Source organism: Cucurbita moschata, unplaced genomic scaffold, assembly GCF_002738365.1.
Source record: "Cucurbita moschata cultivar Rifu unplaced genomic scaffold, Cmos_1.0 Cmo_Scf00010, whole genome shotgun sequence".
Taxonomy (NCBI): domain Eukaryota; kingdom Viridiplantae; phylum Streptophyta; class Magnoliopsida; order Cucurbitales; family Cucurbitaceae; genus Cucurbita; species Cucurbita moschata.
Genome location: NW_019268526.1, coordinates 5,134,746 through 5,161,769, shown reverse-complemented (window position 1 = coordinate 5,161,769; position 27,024 = coordinate 5,134,746). Strand labels below are relative to the sequence as shown.

Sequence of the window (27,024 nt, the reverse complement as noted above, 5' to 3'; positions counted from 1 at the left end):
TTTTTTTTTTTATGAAAGCATTTTGAAAATCATAAGAATTTGAAGATCGAAATCTCCTTTGAAAAATAATTAAAGAAGAGAGAAAAAAATTTATTAAAAACTATTATATAATAAATTAAATAATTTACCTATATTTAAAATATGACGGATAATAGAACTTTAAAGGTAACAGAAAATAATTATGCTATAGATAAGTTATTGATAATAAAGAAGCAGCGGGAAAAATAAACTCCAATATGTACAATTTCTATTATTCATTATTAATTGTAATTTTCTGAAGGTTTTGGGCCTTTGGACTCGTGGCTATTAACGCCCACAAATGTGACATCGTGGGCCTAAAGCCCATTTCTACTTCCAAACTGAGAAATAGCCCTAAATGTGTGATTTTTGGCCCAATTAACGTTAGCTTTGACTTTTATAATTGTCGATATCTTTCAGGGGTATTTCAGTCTTTTTGGCCAAAGTATAGGCTTATGAAGCACCCAAATAGTCTCCCATTAATCTCCATAACTTTACTTTTGATTTCTCCAAAAGATATTGTATCAATCTATCAATATAGATGTCTTCCTTACTTATAAATTTATGATCATTTTCTTAATTAGTCTATGGGTGACACCCTCCGAACCCTCCTCAAATGTTTTGTTGTTTTTCGAAATGTACTATGATTCCAACTTCTTCATATTAAGTCGTAACCTCGTGGATATTGGGCACATTTAATGAGAATATATTCATCTAATTGGCAGACTTTAAGGTTAGAGAGATGATTACTTAACCTCTATTAGTTTTAATCCTTCAATTAATATTTTGGTTAGTATACAGCTTAAACCTGAAAATTATTAAGTCGTCAAACAATGGTCTAGAGAGTGACAGAAATAAGTAAATAAAGTGGTGCCACTAGCAGTACATATGAATGCACAAAAGAGGGTAGAAAATCCTAAATAAAACCTATAATCTAACCCGTGTGTACTAATACTTGAACGCCCAGTAAAAAGACCCACATTATTGCAAAATGAAAACCCGTAATAATGAAATTAAAAAATAAACAAAAGTAAGAAAATACAATCATTCAGTACAGAGAAAAATGCAGGCAGAGGCAATACCAGCTAACACGAAGAAAAACTCATTAAACTTCGAGTGAAGCGATAGCGAAACGGAGCCCGAAACCTCCTTGTCGCTATCAGCTACGTCGTTTACGGGATTGTCGAAGTTGGAAGGGACAATGGTGTCGGGAGCAGATTCAGTTTGGTCGCCGGTGTCGGGAACTACAGGAGCAGGAGCTTCGTCGGAAGAATCTCTCATGCTCTTCGGGAGGCCCTGTCCGTGAGTGACGTTTATTTTGAATTGTTGCCCATTTTGACATTGCTCTCCGTCGTAGTGGCCGGAGAAGAAATAGTTGGTCCCTTCTTTTAGCAGTGGGACGGCCACCGTCACGGCGTATGGAGTGGTCGCCGACGGGTCAGCAGCGGACCATTCTGTCGTGTCATGTTCCGATGCGTCGTCGTAGTCGCATAGCTTGTATGTGGTGAAATTATACGTAAGCACAACCGAGTGATTGTTGTCGGTGTTAAAAACTGCAAAATGAACATCACAACGATCTCTAGAATTATTTTTCAGCCCTGAAATTCCATAAATTTTCAGTTGATCCAGCATATATTACATATTCCAAGTGCATTCCTAAACAGTGTATATCGAAGCTAATAAGTTAATAATTTAAGTATAAACTCTCGAAGAAAAGGTCAAATATACGAATCCTTCATGTTGCACCTAGTTAACTGTTAAAAAAAAATTATAGGAAAATAACGACTAATTTAATAACCAGTAAAAGTTTTACGGTCTTCAAAGTTTACAGCTTTACAAGAAGGCGGCACATGGATGATATGTCTATCACATGCATAAAACTACCGACGTTTCTCTTAACAACCAACACGTGTTCCAAGTTACATTATCAAGAATCACAGTTGCGTGCATGGTGGAAAGTCTTCTAAAAAAGAGACGGAGAAAGAAGTAAACACACAAGGCAGTAGGCACCGGCATGTTCGTTTAGCTGTCAAAATCATTATCCAAAAGAAACAACATGGGGTACGCACGGTTGGTGCCTTTTATATATATATACATATACATATACATATTTATTTATTTATTTATTTTGGCTGGATAATGAGTTATTTCTTGAACTTTCTCCTTTTAATCGTTTACTATCGGAAGCTTACCAAAAAGAAAAGAAAAAAAAAACCCTATTTTATTGGTCCTCTTTCAGACAAAAAAAAAAACGATGAAAAAAGTGAAGACTCCACTTACCATTTCAATTTTAAAACATGTTAAATTATAAATCATTTGTAATTTATTTGATGTTTAAAATTTTAGAATTTGTTCTTTCACATTTTCAATCAAATTTGTGAATTGATTTATTGTAATGGTTTAGAAAAAATCAAACTTAAAAAAGAATTTATTTATAAAATATAAAGTTAAAATAGGATGAAACTCTAGATTTTTATTTGTGAATTTTTAAAAACTGGAAAGACTAAATTTATAGTTTAACTTTTACGAAATTACATTCAAAACTCGACCTTACTAACTGTTAGTAATGAAAAAATTGGTTGGTTCAACATGATGCAAACATTATAACGTATTGGAATAATGCTAATAATAGAACTCGTCATCACATTATTATTGTTCTTCTGTAACATTGTATTACATGAGGTGCAAGGATTCAAGCTATGATTGAGAGCCGCTAAATATAGTATCAATGTAATATGAGTTAGGTTAAAGCGAGACGCTCAAAGTCGAGTTTGTTCGATATTGTCATTTAACTAGGTAACAGTTGTCGATTCATTTAGAAAAATACACAAAAATTAGAGAGATCGACGGAAGCACCAAAATATAGCAAGCAGATGGCCCACACATTTTCAGGAAGACGATAAAAACAAACGAAAACAAGAGAAATTTACAATTCAAAACCAAAAGATGCTAAACTTGAACGAGCAGAATGATAAAATCGAAGACGGAAATCAAATCACTTGAAGCGTATGAGTTTTCAGAAAACGGAGGAGAGAGATCCGAAATTTCGAGTTTGCGAAGCGATCAATCAAAAATCAAAATCAAAATTCGAAATCTCAAGAGTTTGTGAAACGATCACTCGAGAATCAAATTCAGGAATCAATAGAGAGAGCGAGCAAAGAATAGCGGAAGAGAGCTTAGTGAAAACAGAAAATTAGAGCTTACTTAGAAAATCGCCGAGGCTGAAGTTCTTGCCGACCGTCCATTTTTGATAATCGACGGCAGGTTTCTCCAATTTGTCGAACCAGCCTAGGGAGTCTCCGACGGTGTAGTTCTTGTAGGCGTGAACAGCCGATCGACCGGAAAGGGAGAGGAAAAGGAGGAGGACAAGGAAGGCCGGTGAAAGAAGATCGGCTCTGTACTTCCTCTGTTCCATTAATTCTTCTAGGGATTCGCGAATTGGAAGCGAACTAGAACCACTGAAGAGATATTTTGGGTCTGCAGGAGGGATATATGTAGTCCAGTGAACAAAGCCAGGCTTCTTCTCTTGTGCTTCCAGCTATATACTCTTTTGGTCCATTTTCTAATATACCCTTCATTTCCCCTATAATTACACTAAACTCCCCTTTAGCTTCTGGTAAATTGCAAAAGATGCCATAATCTCAACCAAATTTATGAAATAATATTTTTTCAATAAAATATTAAATTATATACGAAAAGAAACGGAGAATGAAGAGAATAAATAAAGCAATAAGAGAAGGTGTCGGTTAATCAAAGTCCAGATATTAAGTGGAATGTCAAACTCTGATTATGTCCCTTAATTACATCCTTAATTTTTTTAATTAGAAGACTTCCCGCTACAACCACTGCCATAATTTGGGCAGTTCAATTATTTATTTATTTTATTATTTAAAAAATTATTGAAAATTGTCTAATTAATGATGAATCCTACATGATTGATATGTGTGTTTGATTATTAGATCCCTAAAATATCAACATAATTTATTATGTTTCAATATATTTTAATTTAATGTCAATCTATTATTTAAATGGCTAAATTTTGTGGGCAAACGTTTAAAAAAAAAAAATTGAAATTTTAGAAATTTACTGTTTAACACACCTGCTTAGAGGAACCGGCGGGCCGCACAGAGCAAGGGCCGCAAGCTCTCCCGCTTTCATGATTCCGCATATTCCCCGCCTTAATGTTACAGTTTTGTATTCGAAGTATTAGATTTCACTTCGCTCAAATCGCTCGATTCCAATTCAGAAACTACGTTCGAAGTACAGAGCCAAATTCTTCCGTTCACATCAACCTCCTCACCCTGTGCTTCAACGCTCAATCGCTTCGTCAAACCAAAGAAGTCCACGCCATTTGCCTTCTCAATGGCTTGCTTCCTCATAGTGTATCACTCTGTGCTTCCCTTATTCTTAATTACGCCAAGTTTCAACACCCAGAATCGTTCTGTACTCTGTTCCATCAAACTGTCCAGAATTGTCGTACTGCGTTCCTGTGGAATACCCTGATTCGCGCTCACTCCATTGCTGGGAATGGGACGCTTGATGGGTTGGAGACGTACAACAGGATGGTTCGATTCGGTGTTCAACTCGATGACCATACATTTCCTTTTGTTCTCAAGATATGTTCTGATTCGCTTGATATTTGCAAAGGTATGGAGGTTCATGGGGTTGTGTTTAAGTTGGGTTTTGATTCTGATGTCTATGTTGGCAATACGCTGTTGATGCTGTATGGGAATTGTGGGTTCTTAAATGATGCTAAAAAGGTGTTCGATGAAATGTCTGAGAGAGATGTCGTCTCGTGGAATACGGTTATTGGGCTCCTTTCAGTTAATGGGGATTATAGGGAGGCTCGTAACTATTACTTTTGGATGACTTTGAGGTCCGGAATTCAACCAAATTTGGTGAGTGTTATTAGTCTTTTACCGATTTCTGCTGGCCTTGAAGACGAGGAGATGACAAGACGAATTCATTGTTACATTGTGAAAGTTGGTTTGGATTCTTTGGTAACCTCTTGCAATGCACTTGTCGATGCATATGGGAAATGTGGGAGTGTGAAAACTTCATGGCAAGTTTTTGATGAGATAATTGAGAAGAATGAAGTCTCATGGAATTCAATCATCAATGGTCTAGCTTTTAAGGGTCATTTCTGGGATGCCTTGGATGTTTTTAGGATGATGATCGATGCAGGAACTAAACCGAACTCGGTCACCATTTCGAGCATTCTTCCTGTGTTTGTTGAGCTTGAATGTTTCAAAGCAGGAAAAGAAATTCATGGGTTCAGTATGAGAATGGGAACAGAAACTGATCTTTTCACTGCCAATTCCCTGATCGATATGTATGCCAAGTCTGGTCATTCAACTGAGGCATCTAGCATATTCCACAACATGGATGGAAGGAACATAGTTTCTTGGAACGCTATGATCGCTAATTATGCTCTAAATGGGGTCGCGTTGGAAGCAATAAGATTTGTAATACTATTGCAAGAGAGTGGAGAACGCCCCAATGCAGTGACCTTTACCAATGTTCTTCCTGCTTGTGCACGTTTGGGTCACCTTGGTCCTGGCAAAGAAATACATGCCATGGGCGTTCGTTTAGGACTAACATCTGATTTGTTTGTAACCAATGCTCTGACCGACATGTATGCAAAATGTGGTTGCTTTCGTTCTGCTCGAAACGTCTTTAACACCTCCCATAAAGATGAAGTTTCTTATAACATATTAATTACAGGATATTCCGAAACAAACGATTGCTTGGAGTCTCTGAATTTGTTCTCAGAAATGAGGCTGCTTGGTAAAAAGCCTGATGTCGTTTCCTTTATGGGTGTCATATCAGCATGTGCAAACCTAGCTGCAGTCAAGCAAGGTAAAGAGATTCATGGTGTTGCATTAAGAAATCATCTTAACTCTCATCTATTTGTCTCAAACTCCCTACTGGACTTTTATACAAAATGTGGAAGAATTGATCTTGCTTGTAAGATCTTCAATCAAATTCTATTCAAAGATGTAGCATCTTGGAATACTATGATTTTAGGATATGGAATGATAGGAGAGTTGGAAACTGCAATTAATATGTTTGAAGCAATGAGGGATGATAAAGTGCAATATGATTTAGTTTCATATATTGCAGTTCTGTCAGCTTGTAGCCATGGAGGACTAGTTGAACGTGGTTGGCAATACTTCAGCGAGATGTTAGCTCAACATCTTGAACCCACTGAAATGCACTATACATGTCTGGTTGATCTACTCGGGCGTGCTGGTTTCGTAGAAGAGGCAGCAGAGCTGATTCGACGACTACCGATAGCGCCCGATTCAAATATTTGGGGAGCTCTACTTGGTGCTTGTCGAATTTACGGAAACGTTGAACTAGGGTGCAAGGCAGCAGAGCATTTATTTGAGCTAAAGCCTCAGCATTGTGGATACTATATTCTTCTTGCAAACATGCATGCAGAAACAGGAAGATGGGATGAGGTAAACAGGATTAGGGAACTTATGAAGTCTAGAGGAGCGAAAAAGAGCCCTGGCTGTAGTTGGGTTCAGATTCATGACCAGCTGCATGCTTTTGTGGTTGATGATCGAGCAGAGGGATTTGAATCAGGTGGTTTACTGGCAGAATTCGTTTGATCTGATAGGTTATTACAATGTCAAACTCATTATAAACAAACAGTTTAGTCTGCGTTTAATCGGTTTGGATACACCAGGTTTGCAGTGTCCATGAAATAGAATTTTATTTATTTCATCTCATTACAATTCAATATGAATGGATGAGGTTACAGACATGTTATTGTTAAGGGGAAAAAAAAAAGAATATGAATGAGGTAATTAACGATGAACCCAATCGATTGCTGAGAGGTATTTGGTGTATGTGAGAATACTGCCACTCTTCCTGCAACTGTGGAAGCCTATAGTTTGGGAGGAGGAAGCAGCCACTTTTTGGCCTGCACGTAATCAAGGTTGATGAAGGGTTTCGCTTGTGCTTCACTCAGCTGTTTGCTGAATTTTATACGTTTGCTCGTCTCCGCTCCCGGCCCCGAACACTTGTATTCTCCAAAGAAAACCGTCTTGTCGTAAGCGGGGTTGTTCATGTCGTCCCAGCCTTCAGGATGAAGGATGTCGGCAATGGTGGTGTAGGCAAACACAACTCTGGACCAAGGCCTCCAAGATCTTCCCAAATAAGTGTTTGGCCCGCCGGTGCCTGTAATGCTGCAATGCGCAAACACATATCCACTGGGGTCGTCTTCCTTTTCTCTTGAATGCGCTGCAATCACTCCCAATCCCCCGACTCCCAGCACATTCAGCTGAGTGTTCAAATACAGGGCCGTTGCCTTCCCGAAGATGAAGTCCACGGTGCCTTCAATGACGCAATCCTTGTACACATGCATCCCGTCGTCGTCGCACAGGGTGTCTTGGAACCCTAAGAATTTGCAATTGTAAATTGCGGCTTTATTCGCTCTGATTCTCGCCGCCAATGCCGGACCTCCTTTTCCGGCATGCGGTCTTGGAGAAGTGTTCTGATTTCATTCAAAAATTGATCAGAAAACAACACCCAATTAACCCTAAAACGCATTTAATTAACAAATTACCTCGATCACGAGATTGGCAGCAACAAAATACTCGGACTCCACGGTCAAAGTTCCACTGTAAACAGTGCCGAATTTTTTGGCATCTCCATCAAATGTCAAGGTTGGCATATTGTTAGGGGAACCGTAAAGGGTAATGAATGGCTTATTTTTCTCAATCGTAAGCTTCTCCTTATAAACTCCTTTCCCAATCCAAATCACGACGCGTTTGGTGTTACCGGCTGGAACGCTGGCGATGGCTTCGGTGACAGTCTTGAAGTCTCCGCTTCCGTCGGCCCTTACTTTCACGACGGTGGAGCTTTCTTCAGCGGCCACAAGGGCTGGATCAAGCTCCGCCTTGCGGTCGGCTAAGGGCTTCACATGTCCGGAAAACCAAGCTTCTAACTGCGACTTCTCTGCAGGAACCTCTGTTGTAGCAGAAGAGATGGGTGCAAAGGCTGCGAGGAAGATGAGCAATGTTGTGAGAGCAATATTCATATTTAAGTGATTTATTTTATTATTAAAATGAGGATGGGTGGATGAGTACGTTGAATTGCATGGAGAAGGTGGGATTATATAGGGTGATGGGGCCCACTGTGAACCATAAGAACCTCCCTAACATTTGTGGATTAGTTTTAGCTTTCCGTATCTAGTGGACGACTATTTCCTCCAAACAAAAAATATATATATTTTCTAATATACCCTTCATTTCCCCTCTAATTACTCTAAACTCCCCTTTTTCAAAGTCCAGATATTAAGTGGAATGTCAAACTCTGATTATGTTCCTTAATTACATCCTTAATTTTTTTAATTTTCTTAACATAATTTATTATGTTTCAGTATATTTTAATTTAATGTCAAAATATTATTTAAATGGCTAAATTTTATGTACAAACATTTAAAAAAATAATAATTGAAATTTTCGATATTATATACTTTTGATCATAAACTTTCATATCTTTATTTTGGGTTTGGAGTGTTATTTGTTTATAAACTACCCTCCAACCTGACACACATTCTTAGAGTAACCGGCGGGCCGCACGGAGCAATGCCGAAATTCGCTAATTTACAGCAAACGGCCTCTCTTGCATTCATGATTCCGCCATATTCCCCGCCTTAATGTTACAGTTTTGTATTCGAAGCTTTAGATTTCACTTCGCTCAAATCGCTCGATTCCAATTCAGAAACTACGTTCGAAGAACAGAGCCAAATTCTTCCGTTCACATCAACCTCCTCACCCTGTGCTTCAACGCTCAATCGCTTCGTCAAACCAAAGAAGTCCACGCCATTTGCCTTCTCAATGGCTTGCTTCCTCATAGTGTATCACTCTGTGCTTCCCTTATTCTTAATTACGCCAAGTTTCAGCACCCAGAATCGTTCTGTACTCTGTTCCATCAAACTGTCCAGAATTGTCGTACTGCGTTCCTGTGGAATACCTTGATTCGCGCTCACTCCACTGCTGGGAATGGGACGCTTGATGGGTTGGAGACATACAACAGGATGGTTCGATTGTTGGCTCTGGCAATTCGGAAGACAGTGTCGACGAAAAATTTGACGAAGGTTTCTTCGAAGGAAAAATTAGCGGAAGTAAAAGGAGAGAGAGTGAGAGATTCCTGAAGACTCGATATTTTATTTTACGTCAGTTGAATCGTTTAAATAACAAATCTAATTACAAAAATAGAAAAACCAAATATACAAAAATAGAATAAGTGAACGAAGACTTTGCCCACTTTGCCAAAACAATGGCCCCTACAATCACACTCCTCCATTCGCGTGAACTCATATGTTTTTACAAACCTAACTAAATAAGGCAGGGCTTTTATTTAACAATCTCCTCCTAAAAGCTGTACCTTATTATTTGAACTCCGATCTTTGAGCGTAGTTCTTCAAATTTCACCCGCGCCAGGGACTTGGTGAAAATGTCTCCAAGTTGTTCCTCTGTTCGGATGAAATCAATATTGATGAGCCCTCGATCTGCACATTCTCGAATGTAGTGGAATCTGATTTCTATGTGCTTGCTCCGGTCGTGCAAAACTAGATTTTTGATTAGGGAGATCGTAGGTTTGTTGTCTACGTATAGCATTGGTGGATCGCTTTCTCTCCCGATGAGTTCTTCCATTAGTCGTGCAAGCCAGATCCCTTGAGTTGCAGCCATCGAAGCGGCGATGTATTCTGCTTCGCAGGAAGACAAAGTAACTACCTTCTGTTTTGTTGATTGCCAACAGATCGCGCCGCCTGAGAGAAAGTAGATCATTCTGCTGGTGCTCTTACGATCATCAACGTCACCGGCCATGTCACTATCGCTGTAGCCGACCAGTTTGAGTTTCTCCTTTCCGCTCCCAGCGCAGTATCTTACGCCCCAGCCTCTGGTTCCGGCTACATAGCGCAGGATGCGCTTGACAGCCACTAGATGCTTCTCCCTAGGTGCTTCCATAAACCTGCTCACATATCCAACAGAATAAGCAAGATCAGGACGAGAGTTTACCAGATAGCGCAGACTCCCGACAATGCTGCGGTAATTGGTGGAGTCGACTGTCGTCGTAGTGCCGGCCTTCCTTAGTTGAAGTCGGGCCTCCATTGGCATCCTGGTAGGATTACTGTCCACAAGCCCAGTTGTGTCCAGCAGCTTCCTCGCGTATGCACTTTGGCAGATGGAGATGCCGGAAGAGTTCTGTTGCACTTCGATGCCGAGATAGTAGCTGAGCACACCGAGATCGCTCATCTCGAAGTTTTTCGACATCTCCTTCTTGAACCTTCCGAGGACTCCCACGTCGCCTCCAGTGATTATGAGGTCGTCGACGTACACTCCCACGATCAGTCGCTTTTTGCCGTGGCCGTACGTGTACATGCCATGCTCAGAGGCACAACGTTTGAAATTCAGTGACAGTAGGGTACTGTCGAGCTTCGCGTTCCAGGCTCGTGGGGCTTGTCGAAGCCCGTAGAGTGCTTTGTGCAGGCGCAGTACCTTATTAGGGTTGTCGTTATCCAGGAAGCCAGGTGGTTGTCGAACATAGACGATCTCCTTCAACTCTCCGTTAAGGAAAGCAGACTTTACGTCCATATGGTGAACCTCCCAAGAGTGATGTGCTGCAATTGCAAGCAAGAAACGAACGGATTCTAACCTTGCTACTGGCGCAAATACCTCTTCGAAGTCCACTCCTTGCTTCTGGACGTAGCCCTTCGCCACCAGACGAGCCTTGTGCTTCACAACTTCTCCTTTTTCGTTGCGCTTCAGTTTGAAGACCCATTTGAGCCCTATGGCTCGGTGTCCCGGTGGCATATCCTCCAGACTCCACGTCTGGTTCTCAGTGATGGATGTCATCTCCTCCTGCATTGCCTTCCGCCAGCACGGGTTCTTTTCTGCTTCGACGAAGGTGTTTGGTTCATCTGCACTGACGGCATGTAGTTCGGCCACTTTCTCGAGCTCGCGCGCTGCTAGTCCAGGTGGTTCACCTCCTCCCACTAGGTCATCCATCCTCCGGTACCTAGCCTCCAGATCAGTATCGTGATCGGCATCCAGCGTCGAATCCGCAGTCCGTGGTGTTGCGAATTCCACTGGTTCAGGTGGTGCACCTGCTGGCGGCGGTGACATCTCCTGATGCTGGGCTCCTCCTTCTTCAGGCTCGGTGACGAGGTACTCCACCGTGAATTGATTTGGATTACGATCTGCCTCGATCACATCATTCCACTGCCAGAAGGTGCTTTCGTCGAAGACGACGTCGCGAGACACGTGAGCTCGCCCCCCTACAGGATCATAGAGTCTATACGCCTTGCTCCCGGGTTCGTAGCCGATGAAGACGACCTTCAGCCCCCTGGGATCGAGCTTGGCGAGATGGGGACGTGTTACCTTCATGTATGCGACGCAGCCGAACACGCGAAAATGATGTACTGTTGGTTTCTTGTTGTACCAAGCCTCATATGGCGTCTTCCCGTCGAGGCTTCGGGTTGGTGACCGATTGAGGAGATAGACAGTCGTCATTACTGCCTCTCCCCTGAATCTCCTAGGCATCCCGGCCGTCACCAACAATGACCTCGCTGTCCCGACAATGGTCTGATTTTGGCGCTCTACCACTCCGTTCTGTTGGGGGGAGTAGGGCGCCGTTAGGTGCCGTTGTATGCCGATCTCGTCGCAGTACTTACTGAAACTTGCCGAGGTGAATTCTCCGCCTCGGTCTGTGCGCAGCACTCGCATCTTCTTCTCACATTCGGCCTCCGCTCGCGCTTTAATGCGCTTAACCGCCTCTGCCGCCTCACTTTTCGCTTGCAGCAGAGTCAGCCACATGAAGCGGCTTTTGTCATCGACTAACAGGAGGAAGAGACTCTTACCGCCTGGGGTCGCCGGCTTGATGAGCCCGCAAATATCGCCGTGTACAAGCTCCAATGGCTCATCGGTTCGGTAGGCTGTTCGAGACGGAAAGGGTGTGCGCCTCTGTTTGCCGATGAGGCACCCGTCGCACAGCTTGTTCACGCCTTTGATTTCTGGCAAGCCGTGCACCAACTCCTTCTTCTGTAGCTTTTCTAGGGCAGGAAAGTTTAAGTGTCCGTACCTTGCGTGCCACCTCCAAGATACCTCTTCGGTCTTGGCCGAGAGACTAACGGGTTGGTCTATCTCTAACTCCAGGATGTAAAGACGGTTTGTGGTGCGCCTTGCCTGCGTGAGCAGCCGTCGTTGATTATCGCAGATTTTCAGTAGTCCGCGCTCGATGAAAATGAACCAACCTGTCTCATCGAGTTGACCCAGGCTCACAAGGTTAGCCTTGAGCCTCGGGATGAAGTAGACGTCGGTCAGCTTGCGATGCTCGCCTCCCTTACTGACGAACAGGATGGTGCCGCGTGTCACAACCTTACTATGAAGAGAGTAGGTTGTGACCCTCACGCCATGACAAGCAAAGGGGCGTCCCTCAAGAGACGCCCATCCGACCATATGCGGGCCAACGTAGAAGAATGCCATGATGCGATCGAGGAGGACGATGCATCATCCAACACACCACCACGCAAAGTGGGCATTGAAGACATGTTGAGACACAAGCATAACAGAGACATCAGCATAGACATGAAGGACAAGATAGGCTTGTTGAAGGGCCGGGTAGGGCCCCGGGCCTTAACCTCAAAAGTCGAGGTTTCGGAAGGAATTTGGTCATGCGGTTCGGGAGTTAAGTCCGTCCATGAAATATGAATGCTCGCCAAGTTTGGTGTCAATCGGACATTGGACGGACAATGCACGACACCGTATGACACCTCACGAAAATCATGTCTACTCCTGGTAGAATGAAAATGGCTCAAAATGTACTATAGGGTACCATGGTGTTAGCTCTCCACCACCCCTGGGCCCTGTGGCCTAAGTGAGCTACCCTGTGGCACATACGTGTGTCACAGTGTGGGCGAGCGTGCCGAGACGAGTGTCTCGGGGCGACTTCCTTTGAAATGGGTTTTTGAAGGACAGTACCGGACGGCACGGGTGTGCCGGTATTGCGCCCTAGCCCGCGTGTCGGAGGTTGCTACATACACCCGCTATCCGGTACGGTATCCGCAAATGACTCGGCATGGGCACGGGAGGGCCTATGCCTCGATAGAACCCGGATGGATGGATGTTCGGGAAGTCCCGATGAGATGAACGACACGTGGGCCCATTCTCGATGGCATGACCGAACGAGTTATGATAAGCGACGACATCCCGAGACTCGGGATGGCGTCAAGACATATGGACCCTGTCGATGGGGATCGAGGTGGCAAGATGAGATGCGACGTTGTATTGAGAGACCTTGGCCCGAGCAGAGACAAGGTCGAGCCGAATGGGTTGGCCTAGCGTAGAGGCAAGTCGGATGTGTCGCAGATGATTGAACATACACGCACGGGCGGCGTGTGTGGTTGAACAAGCTTGGATTCCGCACAAGCGATGTTCGATTGGCGAAGGCAAACCTCGCCTAAGGTCCGACGAAGCCACAAAGCCGGGGCGAAAAATATAATGGGGCTTAATTCCCCTTAAGGCTGGTCGTGAGCATGTATAGATCACGACGCCGCACGGTCAAGAATGTAGGACCGTGACACCGCGCCCTTCGATCTCGACGACGGAGCCGTCGCCGAATTTCACCGTCCCACGGATCCCCGAGTCGAGCTCGAAGAACGCAGATCTAGCCCCGGTCATATGGTTTGTTGCCCCTGTGTCAAGGATCCATTGCTGGTGCTCATGTTGAGCGTCCTTTTCGCCGATCTGAGCGAACACTCGCTCCTCCTCCAGTTGAATCAGCTGGTGCCATCTTTGCTAGACCCAACTGGAGCTCTTTCTTGGGTTCAACATCGTCGTCGGATTTGGAATCGAAATTGGGGACGCATGCAGTTACCATGAAGAGAGCTGGCTCGTCCTCCTCGGATTGAGCCACATGGGCCGTTTCGGCCTTCTCCTTATTCCTCAGCTTGCTCCAGCAATTTCTGCTCAGGTATCCTCTCTTCCTAGAGGATTGAGCCACATGGGCCGTTTCGGCCTTCTCCTTATTCCTCAGCTTGCGCTCCAGCAATTTCTGCTCACGGCCTTCTCCTTATTCCTCAGCTTGCGCTCCAGCAATTTCTGCTCACGGCCTTCTCCTTATTCCTCAGCTTGCACTCCAGCAATTTCTGCTCACGGCCTTCTCCTTATTCCTCAGCTTGCTTGCGCTCCAGCAATTTCTGCTCACGGCCTTCTCCTTATTCCTCAGCTTGCTTGCGCTCCAGCAATTTCTGCTCAGGTGTCCTCTCTTCCCACAGTTCGAGCATTGGATCGGCCTGCCATTGGCTCCAGCAATTTCTGCTCAGGTGTCCTCTCTTCCCACAGTTCGAGCATTGGATCGGCCTGCCATTGGTCGACTCCTTCTTTTGATTCCCATCTTTCCCGCGCGTGCGCCCGTGGGACATCCATGGCATCTTACCGCCTTTGCGGCTGGAGGAGGACCCGTTGCTCTCGCCGGTGTTGTCGCCGGAGCTTTAGGCGTGCAAGCCATTCCTCCTCCGTGAGGAGTAGACGACCCTCCTTGTCAACAGCTGAAGTGATATTTTCTTCTTCCGCTGCTCGACGTTACGTAGTCTTCCGGTCACTCCTTCCGCAGGTGCTCGATGTTGGATTCCCGCACTCGCTGTACACAGATCGTAAAATATGGCGGCGAACACCAGCCGATCCTCCCGATACTCGATTGTTTCTCTTTCCTCTGGCTCGACAGTGTGCCATAACCCTTGCGCCTGTAGGTTGACGCGCATCAACAAGGCCCACTCGTTGTAGTTGGACCTTGTCAACATCGGGTACTGAACGACGGCGGTCGTTGTCTCCCTGATCACTCACTCAACGACAACTCGACGCCCGTCATCACGAGATGCCGGCACTTGACGGCGGCGTGGAGGAGTGAGCGAGCTTGCTCGGGATGGACCCCACGATGTGCTTATTTTCGCCCTTTGCATTTTCTTCTACTCGAACCTGAGATGTGCTTATTTTCGCCCTTTGCATTTTCTTCTACTCGAACCTGAGACCGGTGTGTTGTTAGGTCGACACTCTAACCACTTGAGCTATTCAACTTGCCAAAACAATGGCCCCTAGAATCACGCTCCTCCATTCGGTGTTCAACTCGATGACCATACATTTCCTTTTGTTCTCAAGATATGTTCTGATTCGCTTTTGCAAGGGTATGGAGGTTCATGGGGTTGTGTTTAAGTTGGGTTTTGATTCTGATGTCTATGTTGGCAATACGCTGTTGATGCTGTATGGGAATTGTGGGTTCTTAAATGATGCTAAAAAGGTGTTCGATGAAATGTCTGAGAGAGATGTCGTCTCGTGGAATACGGTTATTGGGCTCCTTTCAGTTAATGGGGATTATAGGGAGGCTCGTAACTATTACTTTTGGATGACTTTGAGGTCCGGAATTCAACCAAATTTGGTGAGTGTTATTAGTCTTTTACCCATTTCTGCTGGCCTTGAAGACGAGGAGATGACAAGACGAATTCATTGTTACATTGTGAAAGTTGGTTTGGATTCTTTGGTAACCTCTTGCAATGCACTTGTGGATGCGTATTGGAAATGTGGGAGTGTGAAAGCTTCATGGCAAGTTTTTGATGAGATAATTGAGAAGAATGAAGTCTCATGGAATTCAATCATCAATGGTCTAGCTTTTAAGGGTCATTTCTGGGATGCCTTGGATGTTTTTAGGATGATGATCGATGCAGGAACTAAACCGAACTCGGTCACCATTTCGAGCATTCTTCCTGTGTTTGTTGAGCTTGAATGTTTCAAAGCAGGAAAAGAAATTCATGGGTTCAGTATGAGAATGGGAACAGAAACTGATCTTTTCATTGCAAATTCCCTGATCGATATGTATGCCAAGTCTGGTCATTCAACTGAGGCATCTAGCATATTCCACAACATGGATGGAAGGAACATAGTTTCTTGGAACGCTATGATAGCTAATTATGTTCTAAATGGGGTCGCGTTGGAAGCAATAAGATTTGTAATACTATTGCAAGAGAGTGGAGAACGTCCCAATGCAGTGACTTTTACCAATGTTCTTCCTGCTTGTGCACGTTTGGGTCACCTTGGTCCTGGCAAAGAAATACATGGCATGGGCGTTCGTTTAGGACTAACATCTGATTTGTTTGTAACCAATGCTCTGACCGACATGTATGCAAAATGTGGTTGCTTTCGTTCTGCTCGAAACGTCTTTAACACTTCCCATAAAGATGAAGTTTCTTATAACATATTAATTACAGGATATTCCGAAACAAACGATTGCTTGGAGTCTCTGAATTTGTTCTCAGAAATGAGGCTGCTTGGTAAAAAGCCTGATGTCGTTTCCTTTATGGGGGTCATATCAGCATGTGCAAACCTAGCTGCAGTCAAGCAAGGTAAAGAGATTCATGGTGTTGCATTAAGAAATCATCTTAACCCTCATCTATTTGTCTCAAACTCCCTTTTGGACTTTTATACAAAATGTGGAAGAATTGATCTTGCTTGTAAGATCTTCAATCAAATTCTATTCAAAGATGTAGCATCTTGGAATACTATGATTTTAGGGTATGGAATGATAGGAGAGTTGGAAACTGCAATTAATATGTTTGAAGCAATGAGGGATGATAAAGTGCAATATGATTTAGTTTCGTATATTGCAGTTCTGTCAGCTTGTAGTCATGGAGGACTAGTTGAACGTGGTTGGCAATACTTGAGCGAGATGCTAGCTCAACATCTTGAACCCACTGAAATGCACTATACATGTCTGGTTGATCTACTCGGGCGTGCTGGTTTCGTAGAAGAGGCAGCAGAGCTGATTCGGCGACTACCGATAGCGCCCGATTCAAATATTTGGGGAGCTCTACTTGGTGCTTGTCGAATTTACGGAAACGTTGAACTAGGGTGCAAGGCAGCAGAGCATTTATTTGAGCTAAAGCCTCAGCATTGTGGATACTATATTCTTCTTGCAAACATGCATGCAGAAACAGGAAGATGGGATGAGGTAAACAGGATTAGGGAACTTATGAAGTCTAGAGGAGCGAAAAAGAGCCCTGGCTGTAGTTGGGTTCAGATTCATGACCAGCTGCATGCTTTTGTGGTTGATGATCGAGCAGAGGGATTTGAATCAGGTGGTTTACTGGCAGAATTCGTTTGATCCGGTAGGTTATTACAATGTCGAATTCATTATAAACAAACAGTCTAGTGTGCGTTTAATCGGTTTGGATACACCAGGTTTGCAGTGTCCATGAAATAGAATTTTATTTATTTCATCTCATTACAATTCAATATGAATGGATGAGGTTACAGACATGTTATTGTTAAGGGGAAAAGAAAAAAAGAATATGAATGAGGTAATTAACGATGAACCAATCGATTGCTGAGAGGTATTTGGTGTATGTGAGAATACTGCCACTCTTCCTGCAACTGTGAAAGCCTATAGTTTGGGAGGAGGAAGCAGCCACTTTTGAGCCTGCACGTAATCAAGGTTGATGAAGGGTTTCACTTGTGCTTCAGTCAGCTGTTTGCTGAATTTTACACGCTTGCTCGTCTCCGCTCCCGGCCCCGAACACTTGTATTCTCCAAAGAATACAGTCTTGTCAAAAGCAGGGTTGTTCATGTCGTCCCAGCCTTCAGGATGAAGGATGTCGGCAATGGTGGTGTAGGCAAACACAACTCTGGACCAAGGCCTCCAGGATCTTGCCAAATAAGTGTTTGGCCCGCCCGTGCCTGTAATGCTGCAATGCGCAAACACATACCCACTGGGGTCGTCTTCCTTCTCTCTTGAATGCGCTGCAATCACTCCCAATCCCCCTTCTCCCAGCACATTCAGCTGAGTGTTCAAATACAGGGCCGTTGCCTTCCCGAAGATGAAGTCCACGGTGCCTTCAATGACGCAATCCTTGTACACATGCATCCCGTCGTCGTCGCACAGGGTGTCTTGGAACCCTATGAATTTGCAATTGTAAATTGCGGCTTTATTACCTCTGATTCTCGCCGCCAATGCCGGACCTCCTTTTCTCGCATCCGGTCTTGGAGAAGTGTTCTGATTTCATTCAAAAATTGATAAGAAAACAACACCCAATTAACCCTAAAACGCATTTAATTAACAAATTACCTCGATCACGAGATTGGCAGCAACAAAATACTCAGACTCCACGGTCAAAGTTCCACTGTACACGGTGCCGTATTTTTTGTTATCTCCATCAAATGTCAATTTTGGCATATTCTTAGGGGAACCGTAAAGGGTAATGAATGGCTTATTTCTCTCGATCGTAAGCTTCTCTTTATATACTCCTTCCCCAATCCAAATCACGACCCGTTTGGTGTTACCGGCTGGAACGCTGGCGATGGCTTCGGTGACAGTCTTGAAGTCTCCGCTTCCGTCGGCCCTTACTTTCACGACGGTGGAGCTTTCTTCAGCGGCCACAAGGGCGGGATCAAGCTCCGCCTTGCGGTCGGCTAAGGGCTTCACATGTCCGGAAAACCAAGCTTCTAACTGCGACTTCTCTGCAGGAACCTCTGTTGTAGCAGAAGAGATGGGTGCAAAAGCTGCGAGGAAGATGAGCAATGTTGCGAGAGCAATATTCATATTCAAGTGATTTATTTTATTATTAAAATGAGGATGGGTGGATGAGTACGTTGAATTGCATGGAGAAGGTGGGATTATATAGGGTGATGGGGCCCACTGTGAACCATAAGAACCTCCCCAACATTTGTGGATTAGTTTTAGCTTTCCGTATCCAGTGGAAGACTATTTCCTCCCAACAAAAAGAAATGTAATCTTAAAATTTTATTTTCTTCCAAATAAAGAAATAAATAATTAACAAGAGAGGTTACTCTAATGTTACACTGTCACTCCATATTTTGTTTATGGCGGATCCTATTGTATTTTTCGGCATGCGTATTAAAACAAGTACAAGTACTAGAAGAATCTATATAGAAATGTTTACGTACTCCTCGTAGTAATAACTTAGAGGGTATATATCTTTTGTTACTCATTTTATAAATAGACCAAGTTAGCAAAATTAATAAACAAATAAATTTTTAAAAAGAGAAATAAAGTATATGCTTCTCTTTAAAAAAAGAATTGTTTTATCTCGTAAAATGGGAAACATTAGAGATATTGTTTATGAAATAATGAATTTGGTTAAATCTGATAAAATAATTTTTAAAAGAAAATTTATTGTCTAATTTAAGATTTAGTTTAATTGTAGTTTAACCAATCTCTTAAACTGCGGCAGCTAAAACGGAAAGCATAAACTGCTCCGTTCTTAAGCTTCACTGCTATATAATCCCCATCTGCTCCCTGCAATTCTACGGACCCCACCGTTATTCGAAATGCAGATTTAAAAAGTAAAATAAAATAATTAATTAATTAAAAGAGAAACAGAACTATGGAATATTGCATTAATGCCGTCGCTCTCACCAGATTGGTTATCTTCCTAGCCGCTTTCGCAGCCATCTTCGGTGCTACACCACCGGTTTCCGAAGAACCCAACTGCGGTGCTGCATCACCGGCTTCCGCAGAAGGCACCTGCTCTGCTACACCGGTTTCCGCAGAAGGCCCCTCCGCTGCTACTTCACCGGATCCCCCCGCAGGCGCCACCTCCGCCTCTCCTTCATCAGAGGTTCCCGCAGAAAAGTCGCAATTAGAAGCTTGGTTTTCCGAAAACGTGAAGCCCTTAAGCGCTCGCAAGGCGGAGCTTGATCCAGCCCTTGTGGCCGCTGAAGAAAACGCCACCGTGGTCAAAGTAAGGGCCGACGGAAGTGGAGATTTCAAGACTGTCACCGAAGCCATCGCCAGCGTTCCAGCCGGTAACACCCACCGCGTCGTGATTTGGATTGGAGAAGGAGTTTACAAGGAGAAGCTTACGATCGAGAGAAATAAACCATTCATTACCCTTTACGGTTCCCCTAAGAATATGCCAAAATTGACATTTGATGGAGATTCCAAAAAATACGGCACCGTGTACAGTGGAACTTTGACCATGGAGGCTGAGTATTTTGTTGCTGCCAATCTCGTGATCGAGGTAATTTGTTAATTAAATGCCTTTTAGGGTTAATTGGGTGTCGTTTTCTAATCAATTTTTGAATAAAATCAGAACACTTCTCCAAGACCGGATGCGAGAAAAGGAGGTCCGGCATTGGCGGCGAGAATCAGAGGGAATAAAGCCGCAATTTACAACTGCAAGTTCATAGGGTTTCAAGACACCCTTTGCGACGACGATGGGATGCATGTGTACAAGGATTGCTTCATCGAAGGCACCGTGGACTTCATCTTCGGGAAGGCAACGTCCCTGTATTTGAACAGTCAGCTGAATGTGGTGGGAGAAGGGGGATTGGGAGTGATTGCAGCGCATTCAAGAGAAAAGGAAGACGACCCCAGTGGGTATGTGTTTGCGCATTGCAGCATTACAGGCACGGGCGGGCCAAACACTTATTTGGCAAGATCCTGGAGGCCTTGGTCCAGAGTTGTGTTTGCGTACACCACCATTGCCGACGTCCTTCATCCTGAAGGCTGGGACGACATGAACCACCCTGATTTCGACAAGACGGTTTTCTTCGGAGAATATAAGAGTTCGGGGCCGGGAGCGGAGACGAGCAGCCGCATAAAATTCAGCAAACAGCTGAGTGATGCAGAAGTGAAACCGTTCCTCAGCCTTGATTACGTGCAGGCCCAAAAGTGGCTGCTTCCTCCCCCCAAGCTGTAGGGAGGGCGTAAGATTTTTAACACTCTCTGCACCCAATTGGGTTCATGATTATTATTGGCTCATTCCTTCTTTTCTTTCCCTTCAACAATAATGTTTCTTAAAGCTTGTCCTCAAATTATAAACTCTTTTTCCATTGCATTTTCAATAAATTTGATTTGAAATCTTAACAAATCAAAAGAATTATATATATATATATATTTACTGAAATCTTGAAAGAGAGTAACAATGCAAAAGGAATTTAATTGAGTAATTAAGCAACTCTATATAGCTCACGATCTCAAAGAGATCATTAACAGCATAATTATCGAACATGGTATCAACTCTAAACTTAGTCGTGCCAATAGATTGGTAAATCCTTAAATATCGAACAAAGGAACCAAGTCTCTTCGAAGGCATAATAAAAAAGAGCCTTGATTAAAAGGAGGCATACTTTGTCAGAAAGTCTTAGGGGAGGTGTTGGATGATGAAAGTCCCACATCGGCTTATTTAGGGAATGATCATGGGTTAGGGAAGAAAAACGGTCTTCGGACCAGAAAATGGAAACCACCTTTTTCAAAAGTTTCTTTGAGTACGAGATGTCAGAAAGTCTCAATGAGACGCATCTCTATATAGCTCACGATCTAAAAGAGATCATTAACAGCTTAATTATCGAACATGGTATCAACTCTAAACTTAGTCGTGCCAATAGATTGGTAAATCCTTAAATATCGAACAAAGGAATCAAGTCTCTTCGAAGGCATAATAAAAAAAAGACTAGGAGTCGAGCCTTGATTAAAAGGAGGCATACTTTGTCAGAAAGTCTTAGGGGAGGTGTTGGATGATGAAAGTCTCACATCGGCTTATTTAGGGAATGATCATGGGTTAGGGAAGAAAAACGGTCTTCGGACCAGAAAATGGAAACCACCTTTTTCAAAAGTTTCTTTGAGTACGAGATGTCAGAAAGTCTCAATGAGACGCATCTCTATATAGCTCACGATCTAAAAGAGATCATTAACAGCTTAATTATCGAACATGGTATCAACTCTAAACTTAGTCGTGCCAATAGATTGGTAAATCCTTAAATATCGAACAAAGGAATCAAGTCTCTTCGAAGGCATAATAAAAAAAAGACTAGGAGTCGAGCCTTGATTAAAAGGAGGCATACTTTGTCAGAAAGTCTTAGGGGAGGTGTTGGATGATGAAAGTCTCACATCGGCTTATTTAGGGAATGATCATGGGTTAGGGAAGAAAAACGGTCTTCGGACCAGAAAATGGAAACCACCTTTTTCAAAAGTTTCTTTGAGTACGAGATGTCAGAAAGTCTCAATGAGACGCATCTCTATATAGCTCACGATCTAAAAGAGATCATTAACAGCTTAATTATCGAACATGGTATCAACTCTAAACTTAGTCGTGCCAATAGATTGGTAAATCCTTAAATATCGAACAAAGGAATCAAGTCTCTTCGAAGGCATAATAAAAAAAAGACTAGGAGTCGAGCCTTGATTAAAAGGAGGCATACTTTGTCAGAAAGTCTTAGGGGAGGTGTTGGATGATGAAAGTCTCACATCGGCTTATTTAGGGAATGATCATGGGTTAGGGAAGAAAAACGGTCTTCGGACCAGAAAATGGAAACCACCTTTTTCAAAAGTTTCTTTGAGTACGAGATGTCAGAAAGTCTCAATGAGACGCATAGTCTTAGAACAGGTGTGGATGATGAAAGTCTCTTGCTTATATAACGTCTCTTTAAAAAAATCTCTATTTTCTACTCTTAAAATTGAGGCCAAAGGCTCGAGCATACGTCGCTTGGCCGTAGGCGATGCAAGAACGAATTGGCTTAGCTCACTTGTCACTTGTCGTTGGAAAGTGAGTGCCGCACAATCGCAAGCCATCAAAAGTGCGATTGGGCTAATTTAGGGAATGATCATGGGTTATAATCAAGGAAGCTAGGCTGTAGGTCACTTGTCGTTGGAAAGTGAGTGCCGCACAATCACAAGCCATCAAAAGTGCTTATTATGGTAGAAGCATCAAGAAAAATATAGTAGACTAACTTCTTATTATTTATAGCAGAGTTAATGAAAGAGCATTTTTGAGGGACATTTAAACCTTTATTTTAAAAAATATAGTGGAAAAACAAATAATTCCCTCTATTCAATATTCATTATGGGGTAAAGAAGGATAAAAAATAATAAAAAAAAACTTTCCTTTCTTATCACTATTAACAATGAATAATAATCAAAGGTCTTCTTTTTTGGGGGGAAAAAACAGAATATCAAATGGACAGTAATGTAACAAAAATGATGCGTCCTTTTGTGAGTATTCCCCATTTCTGTACTAAGACTACCTTTTCGTATCCTTATGAATCAGATAATACGATGCTATTTCCGATGTTTGTGTTATCCCTATTTACTTTGTTTGTTGGAGTCATAGGAATTTCGTTCACTCAATTTAATCAAGAAGCAATTGAGTTGAATATATTAGAAGCTAGGCCGTAGGCGATGCAAGAACGAATTGGCTTAACTCACTTGTCATTGGAAAGTGAGTGCAGCACAATCGCAAATCTGGAAAGTGAGTGCAAAGTGAGTGCAGCACAATTGATCAAAAGTGCGATTGGGCTAAAGCTATTTGATCACGGGTCGCAAGTCTGCTACTATCAAAAGTGCGCTATAATCAAGGAAGCTATTTGATCATGGGTTTATAATCAAGGAAGCTATTTGAACATGGGTTAAGCTATTACAATCAAGGAAGCTATTTGATCGCTATTCTACCTAGTAAGATATACAAGGGACATCCAATCACGTGAAGACCAAGCTTGGAGGACGATGCAAATGTCACAACCCACGATGGGATTATGCCACAACCATCACAATCCAATACACCCATATTAACGTCACAACCATATTATGAAGAGACAAGCAAAACAGTGACGTTTAAGAAGTGTCCGCGGCTACATGAGGTGTCAATACAGAAGAATGTCATGACGCGACCAATAGAAGAGTGTCATTATGTGTGCATTGAAGAGGCATGAGCAAGATAGAAAACGAGACATGAGTGCGGCCACATGAAGTGTCAATATAGAAGAATGTCATGACGCGACCAATAGAAGAATGTCATTATGTGTGCATTGAAGAGGCATGAGCAAGATAGAAAACAAGACATGAGCAAGATAGAGACAACAAGACATGAGCATCACAAATAGGCTTGTTGAAGGGTGAATAGGGCCTCGGGCCGGTTCCAAAGGAAATTTGGTCGTGCAATTGAAGTGTCATGATGGAAAGGGGATGATGCACCATCCAACAAATCATATAACATTTACATTGAAAAGATGAAGAGGGTATGAGCAAGATAGAAAACGAGACAGGAGCGTCACAGATAGGTTTGATAGATTGTTGAAGAGTGAGTAGGGCCCAGGCCGGTTCCAAAGGAAATTTGGGCATGCAGTTGAAGTGTTACAATCGTATTTAAACGAGACATGAGCAAGATAGAAAACGAGATATAAGCAAGATAGAGACAACGAGACATGAGCGTCACAGATAGGCTTGATAGGCTTGTTGAAGGGTGAGTAGGGCCCAGGCCTGTTCCAAAGGAAATTTGGGCATGCAGTTGAAGTGTTACAATCGTATTTAAGTGAGGAAAAGTAAGTTGTATTTGAGTGAGGAAAAGTAGGTCGTGACCCCGACATGCAAGATAGACAAGGGATTACTCTCAAGCGACGCTCATCCGATCACGTGAAGACAAAAAAAAAGTGTATGCTTTATTTATCACCAAGTCGAGATGAATACTATATGGTAACATAAATTCTTTGGCATTGAATCCATGTATTCAAAGAACAGATTGTTCAACTCAATACCGTCAAGAATTCTTGACTATTGAATGGGAACAAGTTTTATCGAACCTAATGATGCTTTAATGAGTTCTAATATGCAACATCAAGCAATCTCACTTGATGGGATTGCATCACAATCCAATCATATTATGAAGAGACAAGCAATACAGTAACCCTCAACATATGCCCAATAGAGAAGAATGTCATGATGCGACTAAGGGGCAACACACCATATAATGTGTGCGTTGAAGAAGAAACGAGGCATGAGCAAGATAGAAAACGAGACAAGATAAAGACAACGAGTAGTAGACATGAGTGTCACAGATACGCTTGCTGAAGGGTGAGTAGGGCCCCTGTTGTTCTAAAGGAAAAGGAAATATAATTGAAAAGGAAACAAAGCATAACCAAGATAGGGACAATCCATCCAATGCACCATATAAATAGAAAACGAGGCATAAGCAAGATAGGGACAACGAGTAATAGACATGAACGCCACAGATAATCTTGTTGAAGGGTCGGGTAGGGCCCCAACCTTAACCTCAAAATTCGGGGTTACAAAGTGAATTTAGGTCCTTTTGACTTTTAACTCTTTTAACTATTCTACCTAGTAAATGAAAAGAAGATTTTGACGTGTCCAGGGATGATGTATCATCCAACAAACCATATGGAAAACAAAACAAAGCATAAGCAAGATAGGGAAATGCATCCAACACACCGTAAAATGTGTGTATTGAATAGAAAGAGGTAGAGACAACGAGTAATAGACATGGGTGTCAAAGATATACTTGTTGAAGGGACGGGTAGGGCCCCGGGCCTTAACCTCGAAAGTCGAGGTTCCAGAGAGAATTTGGGCATGTGGTTCAAAGTATCAAGATGCGACCAACAGAGACAGTACATCATCCAACACACCATATAACGTGTGCATTGAAGAGGAAATGAGACTGAAGCAAAATAGGGACAACACATCTAACACACCATATAACGTGTGCATTGAATAGAAAACAAGACAAAACAAGACATAAGAAACATAGGGACAATGAGTAGTAGACACAAGCGTAGATAAACTTGTTGAAGGGCCGAGTAGGGCCCCGTGCCTTAACCTCAAAAGCCGGGGTTCCAGAGGGAATTTGGGCATGGGATTTTATGAAATATGAAAGCTCGTCAAATTCTCTATGGAACTCCGACTTTCGAGGTTAACACCTAAGGCATATGCAAAGAGAGTGCATTCAAGCTAAGTGAGCATATGCATATGTAAGGTTCGAGACAACAAGGTGACATGAGTATCAAAGACAAACTCGAAGAAGGTCGAGTAGAGCCCCGGGCCATAACCTTAGAAATCAGGATTTCGATGAGTTTTGACATGCTGCTTGAGAATTAAATCCGTCTATATGAAAGATGAAAGCTCACCAAGTTTGATGTCAATCAAATACTCGATAGACTATGCACAAAATTGTATGTCTGCTCACTAAAATAACATCTAAGAAGGATTCAAAATGTCTAAAAACATATCTCAAAATGTAGTATAGTGTGAGGTATGATGTTAGTTCTCCACCACTCTTGAGCCCTATAACCTAAACTAGCTACTATGTGGCACATATGTCACAGTGTGCGAAAACGTCTCAATGTTTTGCTTTCAAAAGAGTTTTTCAAGGACAGTACACATGTGAAGGAAAGAAAGGAAAAAAAACAAATAATTTACCTCTGAGGCCAAAATCTCTCCATACTTTCATGCTATGATCATAGAGGTGAAGTTCCTTCCATGGTACAGTCTTCATAAGTTCAAACTTGCGATGAACTTCAATCAACCAAGCTTATAAAACTCATACATCTCATCCATGTATTCAACTACGGCCAATTCATTGCTGCCATCTGCTCCATCAAAATACTCGAACGATAAGTTAAGAATTCAATGGAATTTCAAAATCAGTTATAAGAACTCAGGGAACAACAACAAAGCCCTAACAATGAGAAAATAACTGGAATCAAGCTAAGTCCCGCACATTAAGACTCTAAAATTAACCCACCAAAAACTGGAATTATGATAAGTTCACAGAAAACCATTCCAACCGAGTAATCTTACAATTTCGAAATTGAAAGAAAAACGTAGCTCTCGAGAAACACACCTCTGATTCGTAGTTGTCGTTGAGGAACAACAGCTCGACGCGCCGTCCAATCTTCCTTACCGCCCAAAACTCCTTCAACACTGGTAAACAGAGAGAAGAAGAAGATTTTGGAGACGACGGTTGGGCCGGGCCCCTCAAGTCGGCCGCTATAGTTTGGGCCTATTCCCCCTTTCTTATTGGGCCTATCCCCTTTTCTTATTGGGCCGTGTTGGATCTTAAGTATGGGCCGAAAATACAATATGATGGGACCATGAGGATAATATAAGTTTCTAGTGCCTTTTAATATGAACAAAATCTTACCCATTTTCTTCATAAGAGAAATACTTTTTTTTTTTTTTTTTTTTTTTTTTTTT

At 42.7% G+C, this 27,024-nt stretch overlaps 3 protein-coding genes and 1 long non-coding RNA gene across 6 annotated transcripts in view; 1 reads left to right on the top strand and 3 right to left on the bottom strand.

Moving 5' to 3' along the window:
* Window positions 1-864: 864 nt before the first annotated feature.
* LOC111448143 (blue copper protein-like) lies at window positions 865-3,670 on the bottom strand. Its single transcript, XM_023087587.1, has 2 exons — window positions 3,223-3,670; window positions 865-1,571 (listed from the first exon to the last, which is right to left on the bottom strand). The coding sequence occupies exons 1-2, from the start codon at window positions 3,431-3,433 to the stop codon at window positions 1,063-1,065; spliced, it is 720 nt and encodes a 239-aa protein (XP_022943355.1). The 5' UTR covers window positions 3,434-3,670; the 3' UTR covers window positions 865-1,062.
* Window positions 3,671-4,122: 452 nt separating this feature from the next.
* LOC111448703 (pentatricopeptide repeat-containing protein At1g15510, chloroplastic-like) lies at window positions 4,123-17,202 on the top strand. Of its 2 annotated transcripts, XM_023088407.1 has the most exons (3): window positions 4,123-4,673; window positions 15,226-16,429; window positions 16,694-17,202. In XM_023088407.1, the coding sequence occupies exons 1-3, from the start codon at window positions 4,200-4,202 to the stop codon at window positions 17,185-17,187; spliced, it is 2,172 nt and encodes a 723-aa protein (XP_022944175.1). In that variant the 5' UTR covers window positions 4,123-4,199; the 3' UTR covers window positions 17,188-17,202. The 2 variants fall into 2 exon arrangements, with proteins under 2 accessions (XP_022944175.1, XP_022944174.1); XM_023088406.1 differs by lacking the exons at window positions 15,226-16,429; window positions 16,694-17,202 and adding an exon at window positions 6,142-6,786 and having other exon boundaries at window positions 4,123-5,877.
* LOC111448705 (pectinesterase PPME1-like) overlaps window positions 6,719-27,024 on the bottom strand; it is a 24,797-nt gene continuing 4,491 nt past the window's right edge. Inside the window, exons 1-2 of one of the 2 annotated variants that reach the window (XM_023088413.1) lie at window positions 7,595-8,254; window positions 6,719-7,522 (exon numbers count right to left, since the gene is read on the bottom strand). In XM_023088413.1, the coding sequence (XP_022944181.1) occupies window positions 6,914-7,522; window positions 7,595-8,068 (1,083 nt within the window). In that variant the 5' untranslated portion in view covers window positions 8,069-8,254 and the 3' untranslated portion in view covers window positions 6,719-6,913. Of the gene's footprint in view, window positions 7,523-7,594; window positions 18,076-18,147; window positions 18,550-27,024 lie in introns of those variants that run through there. The other variant, XM_023088412.1, reaches the window with a different exon arrangement.
* On the bottom strand, window positions 26,043-26,754 carry LOC111448708. The gene is made up of 2 exons (XR_002711472.1): window positions 26,672-26,754; window positions 26,043-26,417 (listed from the first exon to the last, which is right to left on the bottom strand). It is a non-coding gene; the product is annotated as an uncharacterized LOC111448708 (long non-coding RNA).

Coding starts and splice junctions, on each gene's coding strand:
- LOC111448143 (XM_023087587.1), bottom strand. CDS start 3,433: ATGGAACAGAGGAAGTACAGAGCCGATCTTCTTTCACCGGCCTTCCTT. Junction 1,572..3,222: donor CAGCCTCGGCGATTTTCTAA/GTAAGCTCTAAT, acceptor TTCATTTTGCAG/TTTTTAACACCGACAACAAT.
- LOC111448703 (XM_023088407.1), top strand. CDS start 4,200: ATGTTACAGTTTTGTATTCGAAGTATTAGATTTCACTTCGCTCAAATC. Junction 4,674..15,225: donor ATATTTGCAAAGGTATGGAG/GTTCATGGGGTT, acceptor AAGGGTATGGAG/GTTCATGGGGTTGTGTTTAA. Junction 16,430..16,693: donor CCTAGCTGCAGTCAAGCAAG/GTAAAGAGATTC, acceptor CGTATATTGCAG/TTCTGTCAGCTTGTAGTCAT.